Below are 20,618 nucleotides of genomic sequence, written 5' to 3'. Positions count from 1 at the left end.
CAACATTTCACTTGTCAACTTCTCATTTCTCAGTACCCTTTGCTCCATCGTTTAGTGTGTTCAATTGATACGTTACGCTCGTGCATTTTCACAATATTAGAACTTCATTAGCATGAGTATGCGGTTACCGTGTTGACGCATCATGGTCTCGCTCCGTTTGTGATTCCCTCAGCTTTTTTTTATTACTTGATTTGTTTTCTAACTCAATTTGTGAGATTTGTACATCGGTAAACATTTTTTGTATTTTTTGTTCAATTGAAAAATGTCCTGAGTGATTAGCTCATTGTTCCGATCATTTATAACCAGGATAGATGAACGGAACTTTTTTTACGACGGACGAAACATATCAGTAATCATCAGCGATAAAGATATTCAGTTACGGTCAATCAAGTCATTAAAGCGTCATCAAAAAGAAATGACATTAAATTAACAATTAAAACCCTTCTTTCAATATCTTCCTGGTACGCATTATATAAAGCCTTGAATGAACCACCAACTCTGGAATGGTATATATTTCATAATTATACAGTGGCTTCTTGAACTTTGCTGTATAAAAAAAGAAATGAACGATGGGAAAATTGAAGTCATATCTTCTTCTCAATTGTCAGTCAAAATAAAAAGAGACAAAAATGTGTCGTTAAATTGTTCTAGCTGCGTAAACAATCCCGGAGTATACAAACTCAAAACGATCATGGTTCGTTTTGTTAATTCATTAATTTTCTATTAAACTTGTTTGTGATTAGGCGAATCTGAAAAAGTTTGAATGTTTACCAGATATAAAGAACATAACTATTTCGAAATTAAACATCAGCTGTAATATCATTCAAGGTTGATCTTCAAATAATCAGCATTGACCTTTTAAGTTTATATTTGTACTTCCTGTTTCCTTGTAATTTACACCAAACAGGATGACATTTTTGTTCCCATAAACAACAGCATGGAAATAAAGTAGACACGTGATCCGATAATCTGTTAAGATAATGCATGAAGATGGAAAACTATGGTCTGTATCATGTTAGGAAATAAACGAAAAATGTCAACATATCAGGAAGAAGTGCAGTATCATTTCCGGAAATGATATGTATTAGGTGTAAAGCAATTACCATTTTATAATATTGCAAGCAATTTAGAATATCTTCTTTGTATGAAAGAATACCCATATTCAGAGAAGCAATATTTACAGCAAAGATTAAAATGTATGTATAAACTTTATGATATGATTTCCTTGTGTATAAAATAAATTTCAAAAATAACCTTCAAAAATAACCTTCATTGTATTTTCTGAGGTCAAATACAGTAGCAAATTGAGAACTTTAAAACTGAAAGGGAATCATCATCACCTCCTTGACCAACTTGGATCAATTTTGTTTGGAAGGATTTGTTATTTTACCAAGTGAAGAAAATAATACTTCAGTAGACGTCTTTGAAATAAAATCCTTAATTCTTCCTTACGGTTATTCCAAATTTTAACATTTGTCTTTCTTACGCAATATCTTGGGAATACTGACCAGTTTGAATTCGCGACAAAATATCTTCTAGTGAACTCCCTTTCCCCATTTATCGATAAAAATATTCCTATATATACACTCTCCTCTATATAATAATTTCTCCACAAAATTTCCTGATATTTTTCTAAATATGCTTTAAATATTTGCCACTGGACGTTCTAAAGCAATCAGAACAAATACCTTAAAAGCCCACAAATTAAAATATTAAAGAATAACTGTTCGTTCTCGTATGATTACATTGTACATCGATAAAAGAATGTATGAAAGTCTATGCTGTTTCTCTCATTTATATGAAAATTTTGATCATTTGTATTAATTTACTATCATCCTAAAGCATACAAATTCCTTCACATCTAGTATGTTCAAAAGTGCTAACCTGCTGGGTCAGAAATCATTATGGTAATTAACAAAATGAGAGTATTTAGGAAAGAATGGTAAAAATGTTATGGGTTAATTCAATATACAGAAAAATAATTATCAAAATGTACCGTAAATGACAGTTCAGCTAATTACTACTGTCATGGAAAAGGTAGATACTACCGGTTATATGGCAGAGAAATATATGTACGATGACTTTATAGCATAGATTCGTCTCTCCTGATATCATTTATATGTTAATACTCCAGGTCGGGTTAGGGTGATGGTGATTATGCCCAAAGCAACTGACTTACAAAGTTGACATCCTTAAACAGTTGGACTTTTGAATGATCGTCCATTGTTTGATGGGTTTTAATTTGCTGATTTTATGAGAGCTATCATAATAGAGTTAATGGAATCGCAGGGAATTAAAGGATAATAAGATTGTCGGGGCACGTTTCGTCTGATCGATTTGTTCTTTTATTTTGCCCTTATATATAATATTTGCATGTGGTTTAGGCACGCCATTGAACATAAACTCTTTGATGTCTCTTACCGATTTTCGCTAAATAAAGCATTTGTATGATTCTGACTGCGGCCATCATTTTTATAACAAAATCTGCATGTCATGATGATGGCTCTATTATAATAATATTTAGATATATAATCTGATTTGCATCGTTTAATCCGACTGCAGTTTCACTTTTATCATATTTTTTATGATCCATTTTTCACGCAGTATAAATTATTTGCATATTTTTTAATTGAATAAAAAAAACGTAGTTTTCCTATATTTTTGCTGAATAATCCTTTCATAAAACACAAGTCAAATGTTTTCATTGGTCTTCACTTGTTAGAAAAATGTACTGAAGTTATTGTTAGCTAAATTATCAATGTTAGGTTATTGCATATTCTTCAGAGCTGTATCTTGAACTAATGAATTGAAAAAGAGCGGATGGATATACGTACTAAACATTTTTCTGTATTTTCAACATATCTAACAAACATGTGAGAAAGATTAGTTTTAGAATACGAAATATCTCTCTCATTCTGTAAACAGATATTGTAGGATTGTAAAGGTATTTTGATGTTTTTAAAAGACCCCCCCCTTTTTTTTTTGTAATATACACCACAAAAAAAAAACATTTAGTTAGGATAAAGAACTAATAAACGATAGTCCTATAATGTAAGGCTTTAGAGTTTCATATCATTTACATTCAACATGTTTACCGATTTTTTTTTTACTATCAATGTTGAACCGTTCATTTTTATCGGATTTTTTTTAACTACCAATGTTGAACCGTTGAACCGTTCAACATTGATAGTAAACAAAAATTCGATAAAAAATTTTGATTGTAAATGATATGAACCTCCGGTTTTATATTAAAGGACAATATATAAGACTTCTGAGGTTCATATCATTTACATTCAACGGTTTTATCGGATTTTTTTTTTTAACTTTGAACCGTTCAACATCAATAGTAAAAAAAAAATCGGATATAAAAACGTTGAATATAAGTGATATGAACCTCCGACGTCTTACATAATAGCACTACGGTAAATAGAATAATTAAAATTCAGTTAATTGAGTGTGGGAGGCTATTTTAATCCACTTTATGAGTGTGTATTATATAATGTTACAATGTAACAAACATATCAAACACACCGTGAACAATAACATTATCTCCCCTGGAAATGCCTAACAACAAGACACAAAAAACTGCTACCTTTTTTTGCCCTATATCACATAATTATGAAAACACATAACATAGATAGGGAATACTGTGCTTGTGTACACGTTTGAATGTGTAGGTGGCACACTCAGAACGATCGTCTCTATATTTTTTTTTAAAATTCGTCCCGGCCTTTCCGGGTTCACGTAGCAACACGTTTCTTTCCTTTCCAGCTATTCCTGATTATGAATAAATCCAAAACATGCATTTATCCCAAAGCAACAACCATTAAACAACTCACCTATACCAATGGTGATCGTCTAATTCCTAGCTGATTCCTTTAATCGTACCTTTCTTGACGACACCCATCGTTGTAGCGTCTACCATTGGAGGTAGCGAAATTACATGATTTGACAGGAGAGCGAAATAAACAAGGGGAGCAATTTTATCGAACCGCATTCCGGACTGCGACACGTCAGGTTAATTGTGTTTTGTCGGACTTTTGAAAAGACATTTTCCATAAGCCCGTATATGACTCACGTAGGTCTACTTAACTCTGACACTTAACTTGGCATGAATATCATGCATAAAATTAAGATGGCATTGCATGTCATACATTGTAAAAACACAATTAGAAAAAAGAATTTAAGACAATTTTACGACTCGTCAATGAATTTAAGGATTTAAAACGAACAATGATTTTCTCTAACTTTGATGATCTATATACTAGTCTCCCAACTTACGGCTAATTCTAATGATTATGTCAAATTTTGGTACTAAGCCGCCCCACTAGCGAGTTATACTTGGAACTTTCCCATAGACACTTGTTTGCTGTTTGTTTTACATGCAACTCTAGTGACATGTTTTTATCTCTTTGTCATTCTGTATATTTCAAATGTTGACATTAATGATAATACTAATATCTGTAATTCATATTCTTGCTGATCATGCACAAACAATAGACAAAACAAATTATAGCACATTAGTATCTGTTTACGTTCAATATTGAACGAACGAATTAACCAAGAAATGCAAGATAACGGAATTAATTTGCTTTCTATATTAGTAACAGTGAAACCGTAAAAAAAAAAACTCTTTTCTTAAAAAGGACTGCTTAACAATTCAATTCCTCAAAAGTGACATTAAAAACATCATTTATCATTTTTCAAAGATGACATCATTTTGACAATACAAGATAAGTGATTTTATCTAAATTTATGTTATATCGTAAAATCCAACTCTAAGGGATCTACCATTTGATTGTTAGGGGGAGCGGTATAATCAAGTTCTGAAGAATATAGTCTGGGTATAGCTACACTTATTTATATAGATAACCCCTTGTTCTACCATTGGCAATATGTTCTGTTAAAATGATATACCGGTATGTTCTGTTAAAATGATATACCGGTATGTTCTGTTAAAAGGGATACAGGGACTCCTAAATCAGCTGCCCTAGATTGCTTGCGTTTTCTATTCCCGGTGATTCAAAATAAAACATGTTTAATTCAGAAAAAAACCCTCAAAATTTCATCATTTTGAATGTAATTATCAAAAAGTCATTTGAAATGTTTTTGCAATTATTGTGGTTTAGGCTTTTATCTTTTGTCCGCTTAATAATAACCAAAGGAAAGTTGTTCAAGATCATACTAAATAGTATGTAATAAATTACACGTGTAAAAGCAAAAATCTTTTGAAAATTTTAACTACCGACTACTAACGTTTTAATTTAAGTGTATTCAAAGAGCATATTTCTCTTTGTTTTCTCTTTGTTTTGTAAGGATTTCTTCCCACTCTTACATAAAAGTGATTTTCTTCTTTCATAGTTCTTTGGATTATTTCTTCAATACCTTTACTTTACATCAAATAACTTGAAATTCATCCAGAAAAAGCTTGTTTTTTGGTTACTTGTTTTTCTTTACTCGTTGTTGTTAATTTCTGTGTCAATTGGTCTCTTGTGGAGAGTTGTCTCAATGGCAATATCATACCACATCTTTTATTATAATTATTTACATTATATTTGTGCATGTCCTAAGTCAGGGTCATGTACCGACCGTGCGAGGGCTGTATAGCCAGTCAATGTCGTTAAACACTTCCACTTGTTGTTGGTCATGTAAACAGTGGTGAACTTGTCGTTGGTTGCCGTCTTTCACACTATTTTTCGTTTCTTGTTAAATGTAATAGACAATGTAGTTATTTTTTTTTCTTTTTTCTTTGAACTGTTTCATTTTTTGTCATGTAGAGGCCCCTTCAAGATGACAAAAGATAATAAAAATTTAAGAAAAATGGTAAAATTGACTAAAGGGCAATAACTCCTTAAGGGGTCAACTGACCATTTTGGTCATGCTGACTTATTTGTAGATCTTTCTTTGCTGAACATTATTGCTGTTAACAGTTTATCTCTATCTATAACAATATTCAAGATAATAACCAATTTCCTTAAAATTACCAATTCAGGGGCAACAACCCAACAACGGGTTGTCCGATTCATCTGAAAATTTCAGGGCAGATAGATCTCGACTTGATTAACAATTTTACTCCCGTAAGATTTGCTCTAAATGCTTTGGTTTCAGAGTTATAAGCCAAAATCTACACCCCCCCCCCCCATGTTCTATTTTTAGCCATGGCGGCCAGCTTAGTTGGCTGGCCGGGTCACCGGACACATTTTAAAACTAGATAACCCTATGATGATTGTGGCCAAGTTTTGTTAAATTTAGCCCAGTAGTTTCAGAGGAGAAGATTTTTGTAAAAGTTAACAGACGACGCCTGACGACGACGACGACGACAACGACGACGACGGACGGATGCCAAGTGACGAGAAAGGCTCACTGGGCCCTTCGGGCCAGGTGAGCTAAAAAAAGCACTAAAATCAAACTTGTTTTATTACTAAGTGCATTTAGTCAAAGAATAAATGTACGTTTTAGTAAGCTATTCCGCTTGCTTTTCTCTTAGTAATAATTCGTCCTGAACATGCATGGAATATTTGCCACTGGACGTTAAGCAACCAACAATCATCAATCTTAGCAACAATTTATTGACTTTAGTACATGGTTGACAAGTTTAAGATTTAGCAAACTGCTATAAGTAGATAATGTATAGATGACAGAGATCTAAAAAAACAATAGTTTAACCATGTCACATATCCATGTGCCACATGCGGACGGGATCTGCTTACCCTTCCGAAACAACTGATGTCACCCCAATTTTTTTTGAGTGGTTCGTAATGCTTAGTCTTTAGTTTTCTATAATATATCTTGTGTAGTATTATTTGTCTGCTTGTCTGTTTCTTTATTAGTCATGGAATTGTTTAGTTTATTTTTTTAGTTTTTATGTCCCTCTGGTATCTTTCGCCCCTCTTTTTCAAAGTCAGAAATATAGTCAGCGAGTGTCATTTGTCATTTGATAATTTTCGAATAAATGGCAGATCTTTAAAACTTATTTTCTGCGTCGTTAGTTTTTATGTCTCATGTACTTGCAACTTGCCACTTATTCTGGTAAATCTGGAAAAGCGCTTCGGACATATTGTCATAGCATTTGATCAATACCGCTTCGTGTGTTCTTTTAGTCCCCGAGGGTATCACTAGTTCTGTAGTCCGTACATATGGACTGGCCATGATGCTTTAAAATATGCTTTTCATACATTGTCCCTTTATAAATACATGATATATAAAAAGGAACTTAAAGATTTCAACACTCAGACAAAGTAGGCAAAATAGACCTTTTAGCTATCGTTTGTATGTCCTTTTTTTGTCAAATAGCTCTTCTCCTGTTTCGATTCTTAAACATCCTTGGCTTTCAAATATTTGGTATACTCTCATAACGAAAAAAGTGTTTCACGGCATATACGTACGGTGTCGTGTGGTACAATGCAATACTTAGAACAGCTATGAACTGTTTTCGTGTGAAATAAATCACGAAAATGTTATCATTAATGTATATTGACAACATCAGCGAACCTCACTGTTGAAATTTACATATATTGAATATTAAAACTTGTTAGTGATTTATTGACTGACAAAAAACTCTTTTAACACAAAATAATATTTAAATATTTATAGCATCTTGTAACAAAATTTCAATAAATTATAACAACAAAACATTTAAACATAATTAAAGCTACTGACAACTGTAGCTTCATTTTAAATTTATAAAATTTAATAAAAATGAAATTTACACACATGCACTCAATTATAACAGCATTAAACGCATATCCCCCATTCAAACTACTTGTATTGTGAAGTTGGGTCTTGACCCGTACCTAATGCCATAATTTAGGTTAATCTTTTGATGTGACATGTTACATTAAAATAAATTTAATCAGCTGAAATTAATATTCAGTTTTACGACCAACCAAAGTCTTGTCCAACCATTTTACTGAATTTTCGATTGTATGGTTTGAAAAATGCCTGCAGAGACTGAATTGATTCCGAGTTGATGTATGGATGTTTCCGACCTTTAGTTTCGTCTAAGCAATGTGGCCTTTTGTTAAGTTTTTTACGTATACACGGAAATCCACGTGTCTGATTGAAATGGAAATTTTTGTCAGTGATTTTTATCGGGAGACCTAAAAATTCTTGTATTTTTATTAGCTCCGTGCCAGGATCTGTCACTAGATTTTCACCATTTACAATATGAAATTGTTCCAGAGGAAAATAATCCAGCCATCTTTCCAAATGTTTTGAATACATTCCAATTTTAATAAGGGTACGTGAGGTATCCACGGTTGTTATATTATCTTTGAACATCATAGCTTCAAAAGAAGAATGCACTTTGGGTGACTTTGAAGCTATTTGAGCAAAATCTGAAATAGCCCTTGTAACTGGGTCTCGTACAACGATTATAAGTTTGACAGCAGACGACATATTATATATTCTATTAGGAACATCTTTGGTTATGAAATACCCGGGTGTCTTCTCGATTGTAAGTTGTGATGAATCGGACTCTGGCATAAGATTCCTGCAAATATAAGAAACATATAATTATATGCGAAATGCATGAAGTAGAGCTCAACCAGTTTTGGCTCAAAATAGCTGAAGCTTACGCATGCTAAATGAAAATAAATATTTTCACCTACCATTGCCCTACGTTTAAAAAACATAATTCAATTATAGATTATTTTTACATACACATATAAGATATATATCCATTTGTTTTCTACGCAGTAAAATAAGATACAAGAAACGTTCCCATCAAGTTGACAGCATTACCAAACATTGTCAAATTAACATATATATATATAGGACTCCAAAGTGCGATGGTCACGCTAAAGTGCGATGGTGTCTCACGCTAAAGTGTGATGGTTGTTTGTTCGCTAAAGTACGATGTTATAATATCACGCTAAAGTACGATGGACCAATAGGGCTATTAGAATAAGGTTCGGGGCTTTAAAAAAACGTTTAAGAGCATTCAATGAAAAATAGTACTTTGGCAAAATCTAGTATTTTAAGGTATACCATATATAATAGTCATTATAATTTAACAGTTGTCTCAAGTGAATGATTGTAAAAGACCAAACACGTAATAATTGATAAAAAGGTATTTTAGGTGTCACAAAATACTATATTTTTGTAAATGAACTTTTAATAATTCGGGCGTATTAAATATTGTGATAATAGGTGTAGCTTGCCGTTCACACGTTGTAGTCTATAACTTTTTAGACCCCCCCCCCCCCTCCCCTTTATTTTACAATCGTCGTTGTAAATTACAAATACGAATTTCGATTTTTGTCGGAATATGTAGAATTTATTTGTTTACGCTTTGATTTAAATGAGAGAGAATATTAAGATGTTCGCCGAGCTTAATTTTCTCCATTTTGTAGTTACTACACATCCATGTTATATTTCCTGCAATGTCATAATTTACGCATGAAAACATGTACCTTTACTTTGCCGACGTTACTTTTCAATCAAAGCGACAACATTTTAACGGGGACCGCAAAATAAACTGCAATGATTCAAATGTATCCGTTCGCTTCCAATAAAATCAGGATACAGGAGATCTATGCGAATACTATAGTTGTATCTATTAGGCTTATAGTAAAACGGTCTACTACAGCAGGATACAAGTTCTTTTTCCAACTACCGAAATAACATGTTTTCTCTAGCCGACAAAGCACGGTTAGGTTTAAATTAATTAAGTTATTGACATATGGTTCAAAAGTTCTTAATCAACTATTTGTAATTTGTCTCCCGGCATGTCCATTTTTGGTTTGTATAAATGACTGTTGACGTTTTTTACGTCGATACTTTCGCGGACCATCGGACTTTAGTGTATGGAGGAATCGCACTTTAGCGTAGACCATCGCACTTTAGCGTGACCATCGTACTTTAGCGTCCCCATCGCACTTTAGAGTCCTACACATATATATAAATAAATCGTTTTGCGTAAATTGGGAAAAGAAAACAATTGAAGCAAATCTGGTGTTTGCTCAAAATGAAATTTTCAATCTAGTAAACAAAAAATTCAACGGTATATTTCGTCGTGATGTATTAGGAAAATGACCATGCATTACCTTGTTCATTGTGACAACTTGATCTCCATTGGAAAATATGAATGGAAGGTGAAGTGATATACGTGTGAACCTAAATGTTTACTCCTTCATTTTTAAGCATTTCATTAGTGTTTAGTTATAATAAAAATTGGAGAATCATAATTGCTTAAGTAGTAAGTCTGTCAAAAAGTAATTAAATAAAACGAATGTAATATACATGATTTTCAACTACTTTCCACTGCATTAACCTTCTCATATACCTTACATTTAAACTTTGGTCCGAGTATTTGTTTTAATACCCATTGGTTTTCCACGATATACCGCAGTAAAATAAGATGCAAGAAACGTTCTCAAGTTGACAACGTTTCCAAATATTGTGAAATAATCAAAAAGATTGATCTAATCATATATATCTATAATACTAAAATTACGAGGTCCAATTTGTCAGCCGTCATCACGTAATAACGACGAATCAAAGAATTCAACTTTATATATAACTAATATAGTACAAAGGTGTAGATTAAAAATTATACCACTCAAGGCCCTTTTGTTTTCCACGTAATTATCGACTCCTAGGAGTCGATATTAAGAATTGAACGAAGGACACTTAGGACGTGAATTTTTCTTGCTACCTGATTGGAAGATATTACGAGACGTGAATAATCAAAATTTATTGATTGGTTTGGACAATCCAAACCTAGTAAATGTCCTTCAATCCCGTAGAGTATCGGATTTGTCGTCTCTATTTTAGCAATTAGATTTTACACAGGTAACTTTTATCTATAAATAGACGAATCTTCTGGAGTAAACAACAACGTTAAACGATACTATTTCATAACGTGTGACCTCACGTGTGTGGTAAAATTTGTTGATTGATGCACGTGACTATTCTAGTAAATGAATTAATCTACAAAGCGAGAGCTCTTTCCATTTTCATCAGCTAAGAGTCGAATATAGCACTTTTTGAAAGGCTATCGCTTGTTAATATTGCCAATAATTAAGAAGTTCCGAATCGAGTCCGATACCGATACCAATAGTATATTCACCTGTTACATATTACCTTATCTGTACGTTCCGCATCTGACAGGCACACCACCAAACGGTGTATTCAGGATTAATATGCTATATACACGGGTCATAATCACAGGATTGACACTACTAAATTGTCAAATTGTTACCTACTGTAGTATTTTATTCAGTAAGACTTTCTAAAATAACAATACGAATACTAAAAATCTGGACTAAAAATAAGGCGTATAGGTACAGTTTTCAATTTGTTAGCGGGCATGACGTAAAACAGCGAATCAAAGAATTCAACTTTATTTTATAACTAATATAGGACAATGCTGTTGATTAAAAAATACTCCATTCCTGGACCTTTTGTTTTCCAAATAATTAATATTACCAACTAGTATCTCAATTGTTTGTAAAACAATTGAAAGGTCTTTCCTGTAAAAGTGATGTTTTCGTAATGTACTTTGTACGACCTTTCGTTTGATATACGACAAGCATACCTTCTGAAACTTTTCGCTTTCTACTCTTAATGACCTCATTCGCCTACATTTTTGAGATCGGAAGTATGATATATTTAACACAGGGTAGATGAGTTTTCATTTGAAATGCGACAACGCCGTGTTCTAAAAAGTTTGATTATTGCACTTAATAACCCCATCCAACCAATTTTTGGAGGTTGGGAATTCGATATTTCAAATGTTCACATCATGACCTTTCATTTGATATACAACAAACCTATCGTAAAGAAAATTTATTTTTTGCACTCAATGACCCCATCTAACCAATTTTCGAGAGACGTCAATTTGAAATGTGAAATGTACGCTTTATGTTCTTTCATTTGATATGCGACAACCTTACCATCTAAGAAGTTTGAATTTTTGCACTAAATGACCCCACCCTTCCACCTGGGATGAAAAAGAGGTTTAAAATTTTCGTTTTTAAGTAGAGTTTATTGAGACCTTCAATTTGATATATCAGATGACCCCATTTGACAAAGTGCAAAAAATGATGCAATATCAATTATATAAATAGAAGTTATGAAACTTACAAAGTCAATGCAAAACATGAAAATTTCGAAATGATTTTTTTGGTGTTTTTTTTCAATGGAATGTTTTTGGTATTTGGTCAAAGATATAACTATGTTAACTTCTTCAATTTCTAAAACATTTTAAGAGGTAAGATTCAGAAATACATGCTACCGCTCGCAAAACTTCAAATTGCATTATCTCTAAAACGACAATAGATATCTCAAATCTGTTAAATGATAAATGATCTACAGTTGAAGGACAACATTATAGGAAAAGAATTGGGACATTTTCAAAGTTCACCAAGGTCACAATTAATCATCAAATATATGATGCAATACCAAACTTAAGAACCGGAAGTCGTAGAGACATGAGACTACCACTATTCAACTCAGGACCAGTTGACCTTTCAAATATCACAAGGTCAAGGTCATAGTATAATGTGAAGTTCAAGGTGAAATTCATGACCTGACATTGACCTCAAATTGAAGGTCTTGAATTACTGATCATCTTTGCAGTTTATAGTAGGTTGATATCTGCTACCTTTTAAAAGATATACACAAAATACTATACTTTTAAGAATCATCCCGTTGTAAATTTTGAACAGACAGTCGGACTTTTTTGGACTTATCATATAAAATGTAGAGCTCGTCGAGAGGAACATTTTATACGCTGTATGTATGCAGCAAAGTCTTACCGTTTTCCTAATATGTAAGCTTGAAATTGCAGCGTAATTTTTTTTGCACTCAGTGACCTTTGACCTTGAATGCATATTAAAGGTCACATGAATTAAAGATTATTGGTGAAGGTCCCAAGTCTCTACGACTTCCGGTTCTGGAAATAAAAAATTTCTAAAATTGTTTACAATTTTTCAATGGGAATAACTCCTTATAAGGTGTTAATAACAAAATGATTGTATATGTTCATTAACATTACCATCTGTTCCTGTACATGTTGCCGTTTTCAAATCGATTCTATCTCTAGTACTTTTTGAGAAAAATGCAAAGGAAAGAAATTGTTTCAAGGGGATATAACTCTCATAGGGGACGATGAAATCCTATTCAGCCTCATATGGTAATACATAATGATGAGATGTACCTTTTGTCCAAATAAGGTAATGATATCTTTAAAAACAACGAGGGGGGGCCATGTGGAAAAAAATCAATAAAAGGGAGATAACTTCTTAAGGGGATGATGAAATCCTACAAAAGTTCATCAGGTAACAGTTCATGATGAGGTCTATCGATGGTTTAAATTTGGTTTTGATAACTCCAATAGAAGCGGTAGGAGGGCGTGCCAAACAAATGCTGGAAGAAAAAAAAAAAAGAAAAAAAAAACATTAGAAAAACAATAAGGTCTTTCCTCGGGAAGAGGAAAGACCTTAATAATAATTGATAAGTTCCAGTCCGACGGGTTCAAACAGAAATATTTGAAAGCAGAGAAAACTGTGTATCTTATAATCGACATGACTTTATCAGATGACAATACTAATACTAAAAAAAGGCTTGCGCATAGTTATATACTTTAATTCAGTCACGGACCCGCGATATCACGGGTGTGTTCTAGTAGATGTAAAACATTCTAGGATTAAAATTTTGGACGCCAGATGCGCGTCTTGTCTACAAAAGACGCATCAGTGACGCTCGAATAAAAAGAAATGTACAGGCCAAATAAAATACTTTATTTGCGAAACAAACAAAAAACAATTTTGGTCATGGCAAATACATAGACAAAACAAACATAATGAAAACTATAAGACGAAGTTGAAGAGCATTGAGTGCTTAAAGTTTGAAAGGTTTTCCAAATACAACGAAAGAAATAATGATTCTTCAGAAAATAAATATATAAACACACTAACGAACACAAACGTGTGAAATAGCCTGTACTTAAAGCTTTAATGTATATATCGGAAGATTAATTTTCTTTTTACCCTTAGATGTATAATGTTTTTTCTTATTTGTTTATGGCATAACACATGCAATAAAAGTATGTATGCCTTTAAACTTTCCTCAATGAAAATATTAAATTACAATTCTAATTAAAAAGAAATTTTATAGAGATTTATAGACTTTTATATGAAACAAGACTCCAGTGAATTAAAAGTGCATGTTTCATAAATTATTTTTAATAACCTTTTGCAATCGACCGACGAATTCCGCAGACAATTTTCTTACAGTTTTTGTAATAATGTGTTAAAGGCCAAAAGTTTTATTAAACAGGGAAATTATTTTTTCTCGGTATGCTGCAATGCACGGATATTAATCATGTCCTAACGGATATTGGTTTTTGTTTCTGGATTTTTCTCCTGGTGCCAAAAGTCTTAATCGTTTACAGCAATATGCAAATAAAATCATAACACTTATTAACCTTGATATTTCATTTAAATTTGAGGTAAGACCATTTGTTACCATAGAAAATTGTAAAAAATTGAACAATCTGTGTTTTTTTTTTTTCTGCAGACACTGATGGTCAATGATAAGTTTGGTCAACTATTATGTGATCTTCGAAATGTGTCATCATTTAAAGTTTTTGAAAAAAAAATGACAAGGGAATATATGGTGTTAATTGTAGACCATAGTCTCTGTTAGATCTAGTTAAAACTTTTTTAAACATTGAGATTTTGATATACCCAAAAAGAGAGAAGTCCATAAAAACTGCCGAAATCAAAAGCTATAGAGACAATATCAACTCATTTCATTGGTATCTCGAAAATTTGCAGATAATGTATCATGTCTGTGATCGCGTGTAAATACAGATTTAACAAGTGAAAAAATATGTAGGATCTTCCTTCCGGAGCACCTGGACATGTTCGTGTCTGGTTTCAGGGTTCGTGTTATTTTTTTAATTTTGTTTTTTTTTCAGTGTAATTTTTTATAGACCATAGTTTAGTTTGTTCATTTCCGGTTAAGCCTTTTAATTGCATATCGGAGTTTTCAGAATTAGTTTTAAAATAATGATTAATATGCAGTACATAGTAACCATGTCAAAGTTTCACTCTCATTTCTAAATACCAACCTTCATTACAAAAAAAATATATTTGTAGCTCTACACGGAGGCCCTATCACCCCTGAATTCCTCTCTGCTTTCTATATAAAAAGAAGATGTGGTATATGATTTCCAATGAGACAACTCTCCACAAGAGACCAAATGACACAGAAATTATATTGAAATTATTATTTACAGCTACAGGTCACCTATTTTTTGTAACTTTTTATACGAGAAAAACTTAATATTATTTGAATTTACAGAAAAAATAAAGCTTATCGTTTGCCAGTTAATACCATTTCATGAAAAACAGATAGTTAGCTGCAAAAATAAATACAATAAATGTATCCAAATTAAATCATTCCTATCATATATGTAAAAATGTATATATCTATTATACAATGTTATGTAAAATACTGTATGTTGTATCAATTATATATGTTATGTGTATATGCCCCCCTGGGGACCTAATTTGGAAAATAAAATATTTATCTTTAACTTATCTTATATTTCAGGACAAAAGTCGTTGTTCTCAATATTTCCATACATGTCTGTCTTGCACTTTAGTTCCAATCGATGATACATGATAAGGTTATCGCTAACATGATTTTGCACTACAAATCATTTTGATGTGAAACGAACTTCTGACACGAAATAAATATCACTTTTCAACACTATATATTAACTTTGGCGTTTTAATCATAAGATAGGCACCAGCTATAAAAGGAAGATGACTTATGTGTTTATTGAATTTTGAATCTATTTAGATATAAAAATATACATTTTCATAAATGATCCACCTCGTGGAGTTTTTGATTTTGTGATTATTTGGCAGCCTTTATAGTGAATTTTTTTTATTACCACACCAAGGATTTCATGATTATTTGATTTTATGATAATTTATATAAAAAAAAAGAAGATGTGGTATGATTGCCGGCAATGAGACAACTCTCCACAAAAGACCAAAATGACACCGAAATTAACAAATATAGGTCACCGTACGGCCTTCAACAATGAGCACAGCCCATACCGCATTATAGTCATCTATAAAAGACCTCGAAATGGTAATGTAAAACAATTAAAACGAGAAAAACTAACGGTCTTATTTAAATAGAAAAAAAATGAACAAAAAACAAATATGTAACACATAAACAAACGACAACCACCGAATTACAGGCTCCTGACTTGGAACAGGCACATACATATACTTTATTTGAAAGAAGCATATACATGCTATGGCAAACGAAAATTTATACAATATATGACAAACAAAAAATTGAAAAGAAATTCCGTAAATGAGTCTCCTCGTGGGGTTTTTGATTATGTGTTTACTTTGCTGTTTTATAGTGATTATTTAATTACCACACAATAGATTTCATGATCATTTGATTATATGATTGTCTAGGACTGTCTTTTTGATTATTTGAGTATCTTATTAAAAAAAAATAATCAATGATTATCTGATTATATTGGCAAAAAAATTGTCATTATGTGATGACTTGGACACCTCCATGAGGGCCAAGTAAATCAATAAAAATACTTGAAAGATATTGAACAGAGCAAATAGTATACTTTCATTGGAATTTCTACGAAATAGTGACATCTGGTTATTTATTATTTACGTGGACATAAATATTTACTTTACATAGAAATATATTGACCTTTTACAGGTGAAAATAATGGGAGTTTTATTTAGATTCCAAATTGCAACAGGCGGTGGAATAAATTATTCATTAAAGAAACCATTAGCGCCATCTATATTGATCTGAATATAACATTGAATACATGTAGTATATCTTGAACGTATTTGTTAAAGATAAGTTTCTCAATGAAAACACAAATGAAATCATTCCCTGTATAAGTTAGGTTCTTATTTTTTTTGTATGCTCGAGAAATGTTAGACTTATCATAGTATTTCTAAAAGCGGGAAACACTTTTTTTTAAATTCGTGGCGATTGAAAGATTACAATATTATGAAGACACTTTACTTTTGTTCAAAACTGTTATAATATTAGATATAAGAAGATGTGATATGAGTGCCAATGCGACAACTCTCCATTCAAGTCACAATTTGTAAAAGTAAATCATTATAGGCCCAACTACGGTCTTCAACACGGAGTCTTGACTCACACCGAACAGTACCTAGCTAAAAAGGGCCCCATAAATTACTTGACTTAAGAATTAGACGGCTTTCATTCTTGTGTTTGTGTTGGGTCGCTGTATCATTAACATGATATAAAATGTTAACATTTTAAAGCCGAGTAAAGACCTATCATAATTGCTAGTTGGCTGTACCAACTCTTCAAAAGTTTTGAGAGAACCTTTTTCATTCTTTATTTATTCAACAAACTAGCTATTTTATGAAGGATTATATATACAAGTATACTGTAAATAAATATTTGATTACTATTTCAAATCTTTCTTTTTATGATAACAATTATGCATTCCATTTCTCATTAGAAGGAAAACTTTGTTGAATCGACAAAATCTCACCGTTGGTATATATTTAGACCACCACAAACAATAAACAAAATAAAATTGATCATTTTTACAATTGTGTTTCTTAATCTTAAAACCCTATTGCTAAAAAATACCATGGTATTCATTAAAACGATGAGCATGCATTGTGTATTACAGCTCAATTTAAAGCTCTTTTCTTTCTGAATGGATTTTGTCCATCAAATATCAATTAAGTTATAATATTTTTCAGAAATAATCTATCATTATTGTGACACGGTTCACTTATGTGAAAAGATAACTTCTAATTTAGAAATGTAAAGACCCTTTATCATTTGTGATTATATTCGCTAATCATTTTCATATTTATTTCAAAATGAAATAGATGACCTTAGTTCAAACTGGGCAGGGGGTAGACAAGCTAATGGACAGTTGACAGATGGCTTAAGTCCTCACGGACTATTTAAAATTGAAGGACAAGGCCGAAGACAACACCTTATTAAATCTTCATGAGAAAATAAATCAGGCATAAATAATTGAACGTTAAGAAATCCCTTTCATTACTAAAATTAGACAAAATCAAATGAAATCGATTACCAATATCGCAATGTAATGAACTTTAATTGAAGCTTTGGGGTTGATTTTCTGTAAAAATCTTTATATTGGTAAGTTAATTGACGATATTTAATTGAAATTCTAAAAATCTATTTTGAAGTATCACTTATATTGTCATGCCGTTTTAATTTTTTTTTATCTTTTAACTTAATGAAAAATAAACTTCATTATTAAGCAATAAATCGTTAACGAACTACAAGCTAGGTAATTTGACACAAATAAGAAATTTCCTGTTTCGCAAATTCAGCTGTTGTTAATTTGTTTCAAAGTGAAGACTCTTCACAAATGCACATGCTAAATAAATCTCGACTTTGCCAATTATTGAAGCGTCTTAATCGAAATAATTGCAATTTTAAAGTTCGCTTTATAAGTGGTATGTAAAATATTTTAATTGACTTTTCAGTATTTAATTTATTATGTAAATGTGCAAGGACCGAAACTATCCATAGATTTAGAAACATTCCACCCTTCAAGTTATTTATATTCTTAATATTTTGTTAGTAAAATATGAAATATAATATCTCTTTTGTTCAATGTTTGTAAAGTTAATAGTTTGTTTAGATACATAATTTATATCTCTTTAAATAATAATACCAACCTATACCACTCGAGGCCTTTTTCATAGTTTTTATCAAAGAAGTGCGGCTCAGGGCCGGTGGCTCGGACATTCGGATGAGCCCTTAAAAACTCCAGCAGGGCTCTTGTCCCGCCTTTCTTTACACCGATGATAATCGCATGAGGTAGTTTTTTTGTTAAGTTTTTAATTTTCTTTTCATCAGAATTTAAATTTGTATAATCCGTCGCCTTGTTTCCTCCGATGTTAAGCTTATTTTCATTAAAGCTTTCATCTTCGTTTAAGAAGTCATTTTTGTAGGTAAATATCCTCGGTGAAATAGGAATACCTTTGTTCGTCTTGACTTTCAAATCTATTTTCTTATTCCCTGTTAAGAGCTCTTGAGAGTACAAGAACTGTAAATTCCTATTGTGGCGTCTATTCTGAAAGTCTTTTAATGTCCCGGGGTCCAATGCATTGGAATTAGAAAGTAGAGAACCTTCAGAATATCGAGTCTCGCCGAAATATCCGCTCAACACAAATATCACACAGAATAAAAAACATAATCCAAAATAAAGTTTAATTTTTCGAAAATTTCTAAATATTAATCCTGAATACAAATTTCTCATCGCCTTTCATTTTCGCTTATTCCAAAATTGTCATTGAAAATAACATTACTTCGTTGACCGTTTTTATGATTGTCAATTGCTTTTTATCGATTTTACATAAAACGGTTCCTATTGAAATAGATTCAAAATTAGCTTACTTAGTAAACCACTGCACTTTGCTTGGATCATAGAGTAAATATAGGTTTAGCAATGTTTAGCGTAAGTTGTTATTGATTAAACAGCATGTGTTTGTTTTCTCAATTCTGATTGGCTGATTCAGACAGAAGGCAGATCTTATAATCAGTGAATGAGAAAACGATTTCAATAATAATACGTGTAGAAAAATAAAATATCATATTTTTGTAACCGGTCTATCAATGTATTTTAATACCCCTGTATTTAAATATACTGGGATATGAAAATATGGTTTCACACCTACTTGTTTTCCGCGCACACAAGTGTAACAACCAAGGCATTACTCACACACAAAAAAAACTTCGGTACGCAATATTAAATTTATCCTTCGATTTTTCTGTGATTAAAAATTTTCAACTTAAAAATAATATTTCTGACACTTCGGTATTATAAGTATAATTGACCAATTTACAAATAATCAATGGCTACTGGGTGTTTATATTATGACTGAACCCTTTCAGGCTACTCGATCTGTTTTTTTTTAAGTTTTTTTCGTGCATGTCATAAAATGAAAATGATATATAGCATGTCGGAAAATATAATTTCTCTTACACTTTGCATGCAATTTTCTAATTAGAAGTACTGGTAAATTTCATTTTTAATATGATGCATGGGGTATAGTTTACATTTAATTACAGAAATTGCAAAACGATATTTTTTCTGTTGAAATTTGATTTAATTCTCTATTAATTTGAAACATATAAATATGAAGGTGGAGAGCGATATGGGAAATTACAGGAAATGCATGAAATCTCGACGGAATTAGACTCGGGTTACTTGAAAGAGTCAGTAATAACCTCTAATTGCAACACGGACCATATTCCTTGTTAGGGAGCCGGGTCTCATATTTTTGAGTGTTTAACATCTGGGTTTTTTCCCTAGTCATTGATGATCTTCTTTGAAATCATGTTCAATCAACTTGCCAAATTCGTTTTTCTGCTGTTTTCTTTTGTTGTACAGGAAAGTGGTTATACAGTTAGAAAATACATAATCTCAGTACTTTTAATATTATTTTATACAAAAACAAAGCTTGCCGAAGTACTAGAAAACTATCAATAGATGTTCCACATAAATTGTAACAAAATTTAGATTACGGTTTGCCTTGTCTCAGTGCATGTGTGGTTGTATGCCAAAAATCGTC

General features: G+C 31.8%; 1 protein-coding gene across 2 annotated transcripts; it reads right to left on the bottom strand.

The window, feature by feature from the left end:
• Positions 1-7,573: 7,573 nt before the first annotated feature.
• Positions 7,574-19,494, bottom strand: LOC143044867 (heparan sulfate glucosamine 3-O-sulfotransferase 6-like). 2 transcript variants are annotated; one of them, XM_076217085.1, is made up of 3 exons: positions 18,720-18,856; positions 11,086-11,233; positions 7,574-8,491 (listed from the first exon to the last, which is right to left on the bottom strand). In XM_076217085.1, the coding sequence occupies exons 2-3, from the start codon at positions 11,103-11,105 to the stop codon at positions 7,876-7,878; spliced, it is 636 nt and encodes a 211-aa protein (XP_076073200.1). In that variant the 5' UTR covers positions 11,106-11,233; positions 18,720-18,856; the 3' UTR covers positions 7,574-7,875. The 2 variants fall into 2 exon arrangements, with proteins under 2 accessions (XP_076073200.1, XP_076073199.1); XM_076217084.1 differs by lacking the exon at positions 11,086-11,233 and having other exon boundaries at positions 18,720-19,494.
• Between the last annotated feature and the right edge of the window lie 1,124 nt (positions 19,495-20,618).

The sequence above is a fragment of the Mytilus galloprovincialis genome, chromosome 9 (assembly GCF_965363235.1).
Source record: "Mytilus galloprovincialis chromosome 9, xbMytGall1.hap1.1, whole genome shotgun sequence".
Lineage (NCBI taxonomy): Eukaryota > Metazoa > Mollusca > Bivalvia > Mytilida > Mytilidae > Mytilus > Mytilus galloprovincialis.
Note: the sequence above shows the minus strand (reverse complement) of the source record. Positions and strands in the feature narration are given on the sequence as shown.

Bases quoted from the DNA above. Each gene is read 5' to 3' on its own strand.
- LOC143044867 (XM_076217084.1), bottom strand. From the start codon at position 19,303: ATGAGAAATTTGTATTCAGGATTAATATTTAGAAATTTTCGAAAAATT. The intron at 8,492-18,719 runs GTTGGTATTATT...TTATATTTGCAG, and splicing joins AAAGGCCTCGAGTGGTATAG to GAATCTTATGCCAGAGTCCG.